Raw genomic sequence first — 15,697 nt, forward strand, 5'->3', positions numbered from 1 at the left:
AACGGCCGATGTTGTGCTTCACAGCTGACGATTCAGAGCAACAGCTGCCTACTTGCCATATAAATAAGGAACGCCAAGTGACCATTAGGAAGCCCTCGCTGCTCACCTTCCCGAAGTCCCGGACGTCGAAGAGGTCGAAGGGATCAAACAGCTCGCTGTTCCGCAGTCCGAACTTGTCGTGGCACACTTTGAGGAACGTCCGGATGTTTTTCAGGCAAAGAAACTGAAACACAAAACAAAAAAAACAAAGTTGCATTACGTTACATGCATTCAGCATGCAGCTGGTGGTCTTACCCAGAGCGACTTCCATCGCAAGAGAACAGAAGTGTATCCATCCAACGAGAATAAGAAACATGAGGAAATAACATTATAACAGGCTAACATGAGACAGAAAAAAAACAACATACTGGATCATAATCAGCCTGGGTGATTGTATATGAACACGAAGGTCAAGGTGCTGTAACCCTCTGGCTCAATGAACAGCACCAACAGCACTAACAGCTTTCCTACACCTGCGCTGACAAGGTACAGCAAACAGGATGCATTCGTTTACAAATACTTTTTCCAGAAGACTTCAGATTGATCTCGACCTCTGATTTTAAATACAAATTTAAACACGACTGCTGGTTAAACTGCTCCCATTTTCAGAGGTCCAACCCTTACTGTTCCACTGACAGCATTACCATGTCTGCAAGGACGGCATACTGCTGACTGTCTGAAAGAGTAAGCGACACGTGTTCAAAGTGAAAAGCGGTAGCATCTGAAACCACTCCACACCCGGTTTAATAAGCAACATCGCATGGAAACTGATTTTTGCAAATGTTTCATTTCCTGGAGCTGATTGACAGGCCCGTTCATTTCCGGCGCTCTGCACCAGTGATTAAACGGCTGATATTACACGACCGTTTCATTCCCGGGCTACTGAAGGGAGGAGGGGTCTTGCCATCCTGATAAGTCTTCGCCGCACGCCTGCAGCCTGCCTATGCCATCTACCATGCCCCCCCCGCCCAAAAAAAAAGAAACACCACACCGCCCAGGAACACAAGACCATCCATCTACCCACTTCAGTAATTGAAAAACATACAAGGCCTGTCCCTGGAGGACTCCTCGGCACATTCACTTGGCGTATCAGCCACCGTGAGGCGTCTCTCTCCGAGAAGATTACATTAGCTAGGCAGCAGATACCAGGCAAATGTCTTATTGTTACTTATTAGCATACTCCCGCTCAGAAATAAATCTCTGTTCATAAGCCGAGGGAGGCACGGGGAGAAGTGTGGAGAGGCAGGAGGTGCACTGATCTCGGACGAGTGTGAATCGGAGTGGATTTCTCTTTTAGGGATTCTGAAAGACCTTGTTTTACACTGCATGCATTTGATGTAGATGGGAAGTCAATGGTGTGGAACATGATGGGGGGGTGGGGGGTGGTGGCAGTGACAACAGAACAAAATGATCATGAGACATGATTGCCACCCATGTTGTATTGCATTGTATCAGCAATCAGATGTTTGATACCCCAATACATCCAGTCATTTCCTGTTTAGGGTGAGTGGGTGACGTTACTGCTCTAGGACCCAAAGTGACACGTGTTTCATGGCAGTAATATAACATCATATGAGCCTCTCTTGATTGAGTCTACCTGGGGGAAGTAGGCTTCACTGTCTTCCCCTTCGTTTGATGCCTCTCATGAGCTGACCAATGGCCAAGTCTGAAAGCAGACATGTCTTTCCATGCTTTCCCTAGCACAGAAAGGCCGGACGTGTGATTAAATCTAACCTGTGACAGCAGATTGAGTCTCCAATCAATGCCCACTCCCTGAGAAATGAAACGATCGTTGATTGTTCCATATACCTCATGTCTGATCAGCTGGTGGGTGAGAGTTTTGAATTATTTCAGCCCACATCCACCACAGAGGTGTGTTGGTGCCTCTCTAAGGCCCTCACACACCAGGTCAGATTTTTAGGGACCTAATTCTCATGCAATAAAAATAAAAATAAAAAATGTGCACAGGATTCTTATGTGGCCTCTTGCACATCCGGTCCAAAACTGCCGTGGTGGCGCTTGTCTGTCAATTTTGGAAGCTTTTATTTATTGTGTGTTGAAAGTCCGTTTAACCAATGAGGAATCATTTAATGCACAGCTGCTTCTGGAGATGCACCTTGCTCTCATTTTCGCAATTCCCATGAGGTGTCATTCCCGTACTGGGACGACATTCACAAGACCCATTTTCTGGATGAAGGACAGCTCAAAAAAGGAAAAAAAAAAAAAAACAGTACGCTGCTCCTCTACGCTCCCATAATGCACTGCTGTCTGATGGCCTGTGTTCAACAGCAGATGGTTTCATTCAGTAGCAATGGCTTTGTAATGGAACGTTACCTTGATTGGACCAGAGTGTTTGTTACAGTGAATTGCTACAATCTGTCCTGCCTCTTACAGCGGCTGACACACACAGTCAGAGATTATGCAGTCTGCTATTACTCAGTTCCGTAATAAAAATTTCGAAAAAAAAAAAAGTATCGATCAGCTTGGGAGATCTCAAAACCCACCATCATCAGGCTGGGGTAATATCAAGAAAACCTTTGATCCTAACCGACAGGATCAATAAACGTAAGCAGCACAAACATACGTTTGTATTGAATTGTCTCTTTTAAAAATGCAATGCAGCGGATTCCTGCGGTCACTTCTATATGGGGTTTTGCCCTCTGACCCTACCTCTCCAGTGCACCTTCATTACTCAGCACTGCTGGGCGGGAAAGCCCGCACCCTGACTCACCTGTGTTCCCACAGGTGCTCCTCTCGAGCACTGCTCTCCGAGCACGGCTCCCGGAGTGAAAAGTTCAGCCCGCTCAGCTTGAAAACCACTGACCGTGAACAACAAACTTTCTGCAAGGGCCGCCCCGGTGTCCAGGCTTCTACTTTCAGCGGTGCTCAATAATAGATGGGCCTCCCTGTTGTTGTCTGATTGGGCTTTAATTTGCGATTTTACTGTTTGTAGAAATTCACCAAGAGTGAACGTATTTTTAACTCCAGGTTAAAGGAATTCCTGGCAATATATGACAAAATATGACGGCCAAAATTTAAGAAGTATGATATATAATATAGTATATAGAAGCATATAATATAAGGAGGGTTCCTTGATATTTTTTAACATATGTTTGTATGCATTGTACTATCAATCATTTCCACTGAAAATAGGGACTTATTTTAAAACATCTTTTACAACAGCTGTAGTTTGATAATGTACTCCATATATATTTGCATAAAATGAGGCTTCAGGCTACACCACAGCCCCCACTACAGTATATAACTGTGATCTTTCATTGCCTTATGCGTAATTATATATGTGGAAATGCACTTCAGGGTATGTGTTAGTATTGTCTTTGAAATGGTATGGTTCATCTGCTGTGTACTGTATATTTCACTTACATGCCAACCTAGGCACACCTTTGTGCACCTTCGCACTATGTTTGGCAATGAGGCTTGTTAATATATGATTAGTGCTGTCCTGTTTCATGCCACTTCATTAAAAGCACTTTGTAAGCGACTCTGGCATTTCCTAAATGACAATAATGTAATTGCATGGATGTGGCAGTAATGAACACAGCCTGCGTTGTAATGTATGCGGTATATTTTCATACCTTTAAAAATGTATCCCTTAACCGTGTGATTCTATATTTTTTTTAACACGTGCTACCTTTTTAGCGAGGATTGCGAATTCCCTTGCAACAAAAACTACATGGAGGGCAAAGGGGAGAGGGAAGATGAGCTGTGATTTTATGCGGCACTGTTTGTATCCGTGCAACACAAAAGACAGCGAGGATTGCTCAGCAAGATGCAACACGAGCCACAGCTCGGAGGCGTCTTTGTTAGGATCCCTCCGACGCTTTCCCGAAAATCTGTCGCCTTGATGAGAGCTCCGACCCGGCTCCCCTCACATGTAAATAACCCGGGAGGGAGAGGATCAGGGGGCGGGGGGGGGGGGGCGGCACGAGCAAACGATGCGACTCAGAGCTGGGGCAACAAAGAGCTGTCAGCTTTTTGACAGGGCTTCCCCGACTCTCTCACCGTCACACAGGGAATAATGCATTAGCCTCCACTCCGGAGGTAGCCGGGCCCCGTCTCCGTGGCACCCCGCCGATTTTAATGGGGGGTACAAATTAAACCAGAATGAAAGTTCCGTAATAAACCTGACTGGCAAAAATGAAAGGGACGTGTGTGGGGGGGCTAGGGGGGTGGGGAGGGGTGGAAAACAAGCCTCGTTTCTTCCTCTGCCTCTGCACGGCTCTTTGGTGTCAGCCAGACGGAGCGGGATATGAAAAGGATGAGAGGAGGTGAAGTCTGGCCTTCGGGGGCCACCGCCGTGTCTGAGGATGATGAAAACGCGGGGAGTGCCCAGGGAGACGGCCCCTCCGGAGCCAGATCCGCACCGCCAAGCCCCACTGTCAGCCAGTCCATTACTAAGTAAGTAAGTCCATCAGTCAGCCAGTCCCAGAATCAGTCAGTCAGTCCATCAGCCAGTCACTCACTCCATCACTCTGTCAGTCCATCAGTCAGTCAGTCAGTCCATTACTCAGTCAGTCAGTCAGTCAGCCAGTCCATCAGTCTGTCAGTCAGTCAGCCAGTCCATCAGTCAGTCAGCCAGTCAGTCAGTCAGCCAGTCCATCAGTCAGTCAGCCAGTCCATCAGTCTGTCAGTCAGTCAGTCAGCCAGTCCATCAACCAGTCAGACAGTCAGTCAGTCATTCAGTCCATAAGTCAGTCAGTCAGTCAGTCATTCAGTCCATCAGTCAGTCAGCCAGTCAGTCAGTCAGCCAGTCCATCAGTCTGTCAGTCAGTCAGTCAGTCAGTCAGTCAGCCAGTCCATCAGTCAGTCAGTCAATCCCACAGTCATGTTGGTGGGAGCCTATGGGTGGGCTCCAGCCCTGACTCACTCTTCACCTTCATAGAGACAGGACGCCCGCCCTGCAGGTGGGATGACTGGGAGCGTACACTCATCCCCCCAGCAAACCACACGGACACCGTCCTGCCGCACACAAAGAAAGGGCGGGGGTGACGATGTCAGAGTCTGCGGTTGTGTAGTCTGTATGCGGCTGGGGAACACTGAAGCGAAGCGTTGCCAGGCGATGACACAGCTGAGAGACCGGCGGTGAAACGTCTCCCCGCGTCTGCTTCGGGCGCGAGTCACAGCGGAGGGGATGACATCACCCCCACAGCGTCGGGTCAGCGCACTGTTACCCACTGACTCCCATAGGAACGCCCTGCGGGAGGCCCAGTGCCAAGCCCGCAGCCCTGGACGGAGCCCTGATCAAACCCTGGAAGCCTGCCAATCACTGTAGGCATCAATGCGCTTTGCAGGCACCATAAACCTGACAAGCTGCTCGTCTCAGAAGTGCTGAGTCTTTGAATGTCTCTAGAGTCATGCAGATGCTGGATCTCCTACAGAGAAAGAGCCACTCCGAGCAGTTAGGAAGGCAAACAGGCGTCTGCTGAATAATTCACCATGACACACAAATGTTAATCTCCAAATGCTTAATTTACTGCAGACACCCTCACGGGGCTAAATTGAGTATAGCCGTATGTGTCTGCCGGGATTTACATTCAACACCCAAATCTGAGACCTTTGCGCTTGTCAGAAACTCTGCCAGACGCAGACAGTTGTGGCGTATCTGAAGTTCCACTGTCTGCAGAATGCGATAAGTTATTACAAAACCTCACTTCACGGCATGCGACGTACTGCATGAGGGCTTTCAAAATCCAAAGGTTACTGACTGTCTGGCACCACTACTGCCTCCACCTTTGATCATATAGCGCATAAATATGTCTGAGGGGGGGTGACTCCATAAATTGCCGTGAGTTCAGACTTGAGATAAGAGTCCGGCGCTCTACAGTGAGTCATTATTCTCCCGTCCCTGCTCCCCCCCACCACACCTGCCCGCACCCCCCCCCACCCCTGAACTTAAATTATTTGTAACTCGGTCAATAGCGAAGTGTCGTTTGCTGAAAGGAACTCCTACCGGAGTGAAAAACAAGCTTTTTGAGAGATGAGAGGCACCGCAGCAGAAAAAGAAAGAGAGATTTCTTTAAGGTACTCCTGACTCGTGAACCAGAAGGAAGCCTCTGCCGGCAACAAAAGGCCTTGCTTTCGAGAGTAATGAACTGAGCTCTTCTTTCGGGATCAAGCAGCTTTCTCAGAACCGGCCCGGCTCGACACAAACTGGCAGCGTGACCGAGCACTCTCGCCCCTTCCCCCCGCCCCCCCGACATGACCGCCACTCACAGGACGCTGTCCTTGGAGCTGCGATATCATATCAGGCGAATCGCCGGGCAGTGATACGGCAGCCCCCTGCAGTGAGTGCTAGCGTGTTCACTGTGGTCTCTGGTGAGCGCAGGCCTGGTACCGCCTCAGGCTGCGGCTTCCTCTTCTGAAGCGCGCTCGCACCCAGGGGACGGACAATGGAGAGAGGCTTAAAACAAAGGAAAAAAGCGCTTTCATTATTCATCGCTATTCCGCTTTCGGTTCTACCTGACCGGAGACCAGCCATTTCCGCCGACCCCAAACCCACAGCCTTCTCCCGCTGTAATAATTGATAAGGTTTCTTTGTGAGGTCACAAATGGCAAAAAAAGAACAAAACAAAATGCAAAAAAAAAAAAAAAAAAAAAAACTAGAAAAGTATGCAGAGAATTTTTGATGAATTTCCTTTTGACAGAGGCAGGATTCAAGCTGACGTGACCAGGCCTGTTTGGAGCAATAGAAGCCTGCATGTAGGGCTGTGCACTTAGCTGCGCTTGCCGCCACCATTTTCCTGTCTCCTTCATGCTGAAGGAGCCCGGTGGCATTGGCCTAACCAGCCTGCCCTGGATTAATTTTTACCTGGAAATGTCAAACTGAGTACACACACCGGGGATACACAGCACTTCATAAGCACCTCCCCAGTACCCACAAAACGCACCAACTCCAATACCACTTCAGGCAGTGTTTTAAAGTATGTATTCAGCCATGACCTGTGTACACATACACTTGGTACTTGACGTTCACAGCAGCAGGAAATTCACCCCACGGTGAGTCTTTGCACCAGATTAACAAGCGTACTGCTCAATATTTTCTGGGTAGAAAGACTAACTCTAGATGTAATTGTTTTCGAACAGATTACATTTCAAACACAGAGGTCCTCAAGTGAACTGCACACTTCATCTAGACAGACACTCACATAACACGGGCAATTGCCATGTGAGGTCATGAGTGTTTATGTCTGTCCGCAGACGACCGGAGGAAAGATTTACCATCACCGGGCGAGACAGAGTGACCCTGCGTGTGTTTTTGGGCCATTGAAGGGTGGGATGCCTCTCGGGAAGAGGGCTGGGGGGGTGGTAGAGCGCGAGCTCAGAGACAGAGCGGATCAATGGGCAGGTGATTTACGACGGGCGGGCGGGGAGGCCGGAACGCCACATCCATCTCGCGGACGCACCTGGAATGCTGAGGAAATCAATAACACCCCCCCACCCCCCACGGCAAAGGGCCCGAAATAGCAGCACCCCAAAACAGCAGCGCCCTGAGGCAGCAGTGCCCTGAAAGAGCAGCGCCCCGAAAGAGCAAAGCCCTAAAAGAGCAGCGGCCCCGAAATGACAGCACCCCAGACGGCGGCGGGAGAGGTCAGAGGTCACCTCGGCCAGACCGTGAGAGACAAAGCCCTGCGGACGCCGCTGGGAAAATGCTCCCTTTCGCAGAGCAACCGTGAGGCTGGAAGGGACGCTGATGCATTTCGCAGCGCACACCTGCAGCTGTTCCTCCCAGCTGATTTACCGCCAGTCTGTGGGAATTACAGGGGAGAACAGCCTGCTAATTACCCACCTCGTTCACAGCCGGCACGGCGACTCTTATCACATTCAAACGCGGTGATCCCATCACTCCAAATAACTGTGCTAGACAAGCTGGTAACGCTTTATATCAATTAATCAATTTATCTGGATAATTAGATTGTTAGGACTGTGTAACTACTGTGTAATTACTGTCATCTTGTTGCACGTATGTTAATGTGGAACATGGGTATGCATCTTAGTCCTACTGCTAACCCTGATGTTAACCTCAAGTCTTCTATCTGCACTCCAGTTCAAACTATTTCCAAAATATATTTATGTAATTACATATGTTATATGTATAAAATATGTTCTGGCATTGCAGATGCGAAGCACTTACATGATAACAGTACTCAATAATATAACATAATAACAATTACCTTGGTCTGCTGAGTACTTCACAGGGCCCCGAGGGATGCTAATATCAATTCAATAAAAACAACAAACAAAAGGCTATGTTTACATGCTTTATATGATGTAATGCCTGATTAGAGATAATCAGAGTAGATTAAACTACAGGGTGAAAAGAATCCTGGGAAAATGGAAGCAATGGGAAATTGATTGATGCAGTGTGCTACTGGCTGCTTATCCCCCAAACAGCCCCCAAAACAGTTAGCCTTGGTTCCGTTTCTGTATATAGTGCCATGACATAAAGCAATGCATAAACACTGGGTCTCAATGGCATGCAACCGATTTGATACATACTGGCGAACGTTTCATCATGAGTGAACAGAGTACTGCAAAAATGAACTTGGATGATCAAAAGAAAAACACTAAAAACTGTACACTATCATCAAGTGACTACTAGGAATCTTAAGAGCTCTTCAACATAGATTACAGCTACAATTTCATATTATGGGGTAGAATTTTTGGATCTCGATCCTACCGAGATAAGCAGCTAAAGTGGTGTTTAATATAGCTAATTAGTGGAACACTTGAAGGTATTATCAACGTCAATCACTGCAAAGTCGAAGTTAAAGGTGGGCGTGTTACACCCAACGCTGCTGGATACGACACTGAAACCGTGTTCCTGGAAAAAAAAACACACTTTCAGCGTACACCCTCACAGTGGAAAATCCTAACAGCGCTTTAGCGTGTTAACGCTCCGGCGTAAATCTCACCTGAGAGCCGTAGAAACGCTTTAGGGGATTAATCACGGTTAAAACAAAAGCGGGCTTTACGGGGTGAGGCGGCAGCCGTGTCGTTTGGACCCCTCTCGTCAAAGCGAAGCGTGTACCCGCTCACATTAGGAAAGCAAACTCCTCTAATCTGCCCCTAAGCTCCCCACTCCTCTCCCCCGTGCTCCTCTCCTCCCACTTCAGGCAAATTGAATTTGCTTTTGCACATCCATGTCATCCCTCTTTAGCAGAGAGCCGGCTTCCCTGTTAAGAGAGAGATAGACGGGCTCGGCTCTCTGCGCCACAGAGCTCTGAGCAGTGGATATGAGGAGTGGGAGCCGCGATCAAAAGGAACCCCTCGCCTCTGATCCCTCCGAAGGATCCGGCCGCCTCACAGAGCTGCCCTTGCAGCCGAGTCAAAGCGCAGGGCTTTGATTAGCTGCACCACCCCCTCAGCCGTAGGCTCAGTCAGCTTAGGCCTGCAGGCCCAAGCACACTCACAGCCAGACCCGGGCCTCGGGGGGGGGGGGGGGGGGGGGGTTTCTTCCCCCAACCTTTTTTACAACTCCGGCGCCCAATTACGATTCACCCTCTCACCTCCACCGAGAGCCCACTTTAATCTGCGCCGTTTATGCCAAGTCAAACGTTCATTTCCCCCATCACAGAGGAGACTGTGAGGAGACGTGCATGCTGGGATTGCAGCATTTCTTAAGGGGCGCGGGGAAACATTAAGGAATCAAAGTGTTGCGTGTTCGCAGGAAGAGCTTCTTAAGGGTATCTCCGTAAGATGAGGCGTGCATTACACAAGACGTGGGGTCGTATGCTTTCCTTGTAGCCGTGCTCTCGTACCCGCAGCACGTGACCAGAGAACGCATTGCGCTTTAGCATGTATTTAGTGGGGCACAACCTCCAGCTTCTAAGCATGTCTTAAAAAAAGAGAGAAAAAAAAAAACGCTGTCACTCTGGATTTAGCCTACTTTTTCAACATGCCCATTAATTTCAAAGCAGATGGTAAAAAAATCGCTTTGCTTAAGCCACTGAAATAACCCAGAGCCTCGCCAGTCTAATGGTCCAAAGAAAGCCTTATGAAAAAAAAAAGAAAAAACCCAGATCTAAGCCGTCGGAGGCTATTAGTTCTGTTAATGCAGCTTATGGCACGTCGCTTTTTGATTTACGATCCGGAGAAATGAAGAATTGTTACAGGATCCAGTGGATAACGCATAAGGGGAGAGCAAATTGATTTCATTCTGTAGCTATCCACCTGATTTATCCTCCTCTTCATCAACAAGCTGCACAGAGGATTTAGGGCGAGCGAATGGGAGATCAGGTCTCCCCCGACCACAGTGGGGAGAGAGAGAGAAAGAAAGAGAGAAAGAGAGAAAGAGAGAGAGAGAGAGAAGGAGAAAAGGATGAGCTGGGGGCACATTCAGGACAGAGTTCAGCCCTTCAACACACACACAGAACTGTTAATGGGCATTGAGGGAGCTGGTTAAAAAATTCAAGGTTTTTCTTTTTCCACATCCTGCACAGCAGTTGTAGGACTGAATCCAATTGGCTAACTCTGCTCCATGCGGACCATTTTTCGGAATTGCCCTTTCAAACACTGATCACAGCTCACTCCTGCCATTCGCGGGGCCCATTCCAGACAAAAGCAATCAAAATCAGAGGCAGCCACCCCAAAGGGGCAAATGCACAGAGGGAAATGAGCTTGCCTGCGAGATGCATCAAAGAGTGTCTTTGTGAATCCTACTCCACTGACCACACGTTTAACGGAATTTCTGCAAAGAGCCAGCCTGCACAGAGGTCTGGAAGCTTTGAGTCTCAGCCACAGCTGAATTAAGAAAAAAAAAAAAATCAAACTTAAGCCGGGGAGGAGCAAGCCTGATCTGAACGCAATCAAATCCCATGTCACCACCTGCAATATTGTGACGGAAAACATCAATCAGCCGTTCTGCGGGCTACCGAGAGAACGCAATGCCATTCAGCAGGAACGAGGGGTTTTCCTAACCCACTTCAGCAGTAGGCTGCTATACAGAACACCGAGCTTCGGTCTCATATGCACAGCTCACACGGCTGTCCCTCCAGACAGACACAACCCTGACCCACACAGTCAAAGCTCTCTCCAACACAGAGCTGCCTGCCAATTCATTCACAGCATTTTTTTAAAATCCCGTGTATGCCCACTGAAACACTCCCTTACAAGCGGCGAGAGAGCACTGGGGCGGCTGAACAAACCATCTCTTTGATATTATGGGACATGACATTCCATCATAATTTTAAAATAACAAATTACGATAACAAGTGAATGCGCTTTTCGGACGTGTCTTGTATAAATTTAATGCGCAGCTGCATATAACAAAAGGGGTGGGGGGGGGTGGGGGGGTGTAATCTGGGACACATATGAGTCTAAAGCACCAGCACACAGTCCCCCCACCCTCCGGCTGGAAATATTACCAGCAGCCGAAAAGTAGTTGCTACACTGCGGATAGATCCGTCCTCTGACATTTCTTGTAAAAACAGCCTGACACTCTCCCATGTATTTTCCCTCTCTCTTTCTCTTTCCCCCCGAAGAGAAACAATTTAGCTTCAGACACTCTGTGATAAAGCTGTGGTTTTCAAGTGCTGCCTCCAGGGCATGGTTTACTGAAATGTAAAATCGCTGTGAGTTTTGCGTGGAAACTTTCTGTCCTTATAAGACACAGACATATGCTTAGTGGCACTTAGGCCTGCTGCATGCTCCTATACATTCTCTGACATTTAGCCTTTCTGGGAATGTTTTTTTCCTTCTTCTTCTTCAGTGCTCTGAATTTTCATATTGAAAAAGGAAAATATTCACTAAGATCAATTTCAGTTTTAAGATTAAGTCATGTCATGATATTCTAAAACGGAGACAAGTATGAAAGGGAATTTCGTTCCGAAACAAAAAAGGAAGGAAAGTGTACTGTATTATTTAACTTGTATTGTATCATTCCTTCAATAAAAAGTATGATATCCTGGCAAGTACAAATTATACCCCAAAAAGAGGCACTTGAACAATCGGTAATAGGAAAGGTAATAGGTAACAATAGATAAGCAATTATTACAGATAAAAGCATTAAATGATAAAAGCATTAGATTTACGACAGCTACTTGCGTGCCAGCTTTAATATCAGATTTTATACGGAATGACCTAGTTAACCGTTGTAAATAAACAGTTCCCTTCCCACAGGCCAACTTTCAGACACGTTGTTGGAGAATAACATGCCTCAGTGAATCTGAGGGGGCTTTGCATGTGGCATTGTTTGTTGGGAGCAGCCTGGCACCACAGAGACACCACAGAGAATGCCTCATGCGCACGGAGCTGGGATTGTCTTGCTCATCCTCACAAGTGGGTCAGCATTCGCGCTGCGCATCGCCACGTTCCACAGTTCAGACTGAACAGGCCGAAACGCTACAAAACCGGGTGGAGAAAAACTTCACACAGCCAAGTGCAGTCTTCCGGCTGGCCAGAGGAAGGTAAATAAACTGTGGAAAAACCCTGCACACACACACACACACACACACACACACACAAACACACACACACACACACACACACACACACACACTCATGCACACACAGAAACAGACACAGACACACAGACACACAGACACAGACTCTTCTTGTGTGGTTTGGTCTGCTGAGCCGAAGGGGGCGTAGCCCGGACAGCAGGGACACATATGGAAAAGCTATGCATGTCAATGTGTGGTAAAATAGGGAATACAAACCCTAAAGAAGACACATCTGTCAAAATGCACCACAAAGAGCGCACTGCAAATCATGTCTGCTTTTGCTGCCATTTGTACATAATATTTTACAGGTACATAACATTTAACAACACATACACCAACAAATCATACATCAAATTGACAAATAAGAAAGTTGCATTAATCAACAGATTTTGATACATATGGAACAAATATTGTATTGACAGGCATTAGACATGTATTTGTAAAATTGCTCATTTTCAGTTTTATATAAATATATCGTATTATGCTTGGCTTTTGTCAGATTGCACAAGTAAACTTGTGGTAGGGCTTGAATAATGTTAATCTCACACTCGCTGGTCTGGGAGTGTTGTTAGCCTGGTCTGACACTGCTGCTCGTTTAAATTTGAAGGGATACACTTATGTTCTATTGGACATCTGATGGAAGTTGGTCTGGATCAGGGTGTCTGCTAAACGCATATAATGTAATGTAGGGGAAGGATGAGTCAGGCGGTAGAGATGGCACCGAGGCGGAGCGGGAGACACACCCTGTGCGTCCCTCCCCCTCCCTGCAGCACGATGACATCATCACAGGAGCGCCAGGACGCCGGTGGGAACGGGAAAAGTCTCCTGTGTGTGTGCAGGGAGATATATCACCAGCCGGCAGGAATTCCCCTGCTCCGGTGCCAGCCTCCTCCATTCATAAGCACCGCCTTTAAAGCCCACAGCAATGATTTTTCTTTCATTCTAGCATGAGGTGAAGTCATACACTTCTGGTCTCTTCTAACTCCCCCCCCCCCCCCCCCCCCACTGGAAAAAAAAGAACTACATTTGAAAGATGTCATTTCCTTCCACCTGTGTAGGGGAGTAGGGAGTGGGAAGGGGGGAGTGGGGAGGGAGGAGGTCCTGGTTAGTCATTGGACCATCAACACCTACATGATGAATAGTAGGTCTAACGGCGCTACGTCACGCGACTGTAATGCGCTGCAATTTGTCATCTGAAACGGCGCCCTCCTCGCAAGCTCATTGCCATGGTAACGCAACGGGGTTTGGTCCACACCGGGGGAAACCCAATCGCTTGTCCTTGCCTCTGCAGACGCAGTTTATTTACATTTTTTGCCCGTTACAGCTGCAATTAATGCCTCTTGGCCTGGCCCCAAGCCCCAGACCGACACTGTACTCTTTGAATTTCTAACTAATCTTATGCTTCTAACTAATCACCTGCTTCCATTAGGTAAAATTAGGAGAGGCTCAGTATTGTCTTTTAATTGACTTAAGACCTCATTAACAAAGAACACTGAAATGATCATTTGCGGCTGCACAGGGGCCTGTAACCCGACTGCAAGCTCAGAGCAGGCACAGGGGCCTGTACCCCCACTGTGAGCTCAGAGCAGGCCTACAGACCTTGCGTGCCTCAACTACACAGATTTTCGCAGAGATGCTCACCTTCGGTAACCGAACCGAAACCACACCCCTGGCTGCCAGCGCAACTCAAAGGGACCAGCGCAAACGCGAGATACAAGATGACGGGAGAACAATGGGAGCGAATGGCCACGGGGCCCTCGTGGTCAGGACACAAAACGGCACTCTAGATGGGACAAGCACTGAAGACTCCCTGCCTCGCTACACAATACACTGCTTTCCATTTGAGTCATCACTTATCTTCCCCCCAGAGACCAGGTACAAAATCAGGCCAAGCCTCCAAGCGCAGACAACCACGAAGGGCGGAAACATGTCGACGTATCGCGTTTCCACACGCCGCTCAGTTCTGACGCTGTAGACGCGGTTCAAGTCATTTCGGCCCGTAGATTCCATTTCCTGGTGCCGCCGCCTTCCCGCACTCGGCACACTTTCATGGAAAAAAACGAGAGCCTTCGGGGTCTGGGCCGTGCGAGGAAATGGGGGGGGGGAGTCTTTGGTCTCAGAGGGGGGTACCCTGAACGGAGCTAATGTGATGCCTCTATTTTTAACTTAGCTTGCACACTGTGACACCGCTATTCCAGAACAGGTACATGTATAATGCATTCTCTCTCACAATACTCGCTAGAATCTGTATGGGGGGGGGGGGTCTGTAACACTATTTTGTCTCCAACATCACACACATTCCATTACATGTAACATGATAACGATGCAAGGTGTGATTATTTGATCAATGGCAGACGTAAACGAGCTCGCTAATTGCTAAGGCGGCAGTCGCCTGTCAAAACTGGAGTGCGTTCGGTAATCACGTATTTATTTCTTTGTCTGGGCAGCGAGGGGCGATCCCGGCTGTGCAATTATAGCAAACGCCTGCGCCTTCTGCATATTCATGAAAGGTTATGAATATTGAGAAGGGGAGGGGGGGGTGCTAAGTGTTTGGAAGATGACAGTCCTTGTTAGGCGAAGAAAAAGACCCCCCTCCTCCTTTAAAAGCGCGCACTCCTATATCAGCTCGCAATCTCTCGAATTGAGCCTGAAGAGGAAACCCCACTTGTGAAGAGCCTCGGACTCAATCATTTTGTAACTGACTCGTATTACCGCCACACGTGTGCCCGCGAGGGGCGCATCCCGCGAGAGCCTATTAAACAGGCCATCGTATGCACACACGCACACAGAGGCCCCGTCCTTTCAGTTTCTTAAAAGGAGAGAGCACAGAACCTGCGGAGAAGCGTTTGGTGGGAAGCAGAAGTAGCACGATTTTCTAAATCAGCGCTGTATCCGCCACCACCGCTGCGATGTGCGATGTCCAATGGACCACACTCCCCACGTTTCACTTTCAAATAGCTTTTGACTCTTTCAAAAACATTACAATTAGCTTAAACTGCATGTCATATTACATTTACAATTTGTATTTGGCAAACACTTTTATCCAGAGCGACTTACAAGTGAGGGAGAGTACCTCACAAGAAAAAAACTTGTAGCTAGTAAAAAGGTAGCTGCTAGAGATATGAGTTCATAAAATCTTTATATCTGTTTTTTTAGTAAAGAAAAACAAAGTACTTGAAACCTGTAAGGTAAATTAG

General features: G+C 47.8%; 1 protein-coding gene across 1 annotated transcript in view; it reads right to left on the reverse strand.

Annotated features, from left to right (window-relative positions):
- Positions 1-15,697, reverse strand: part of LOC118777879 (guanine nucleotide exchange factor VAV2-like) — a 172,895-nt gene that overhangs the window by 122,385 nt on the left and 34,813 nt on the right. Inside the window, exon 2 of the mRNA XM_036529114.1 lies at positions 107-223. Within this exon, the coding sequence (XP_036385007.1) occupies positions 107-223 (117 nt within the window). The remainder of the gene's footprint in view (positions 1-106; positions 224-15,697) is intronic.

Source organism: Megalops cyprinoides, chromosome 5 (assembly GCF_013368585.1).
Source record: "Megalops cyprinoides isolate fMegCyp1 chromosome 5, fMegCyp1.pri, whole genome shotgun sequence".
NCBI classification, from domain to species: Eukaryota; Metazoa; Chordata; class Actinopteri; order Elopiformes; family Megalopidae; genus Megalops; species Megalops cyprinoides.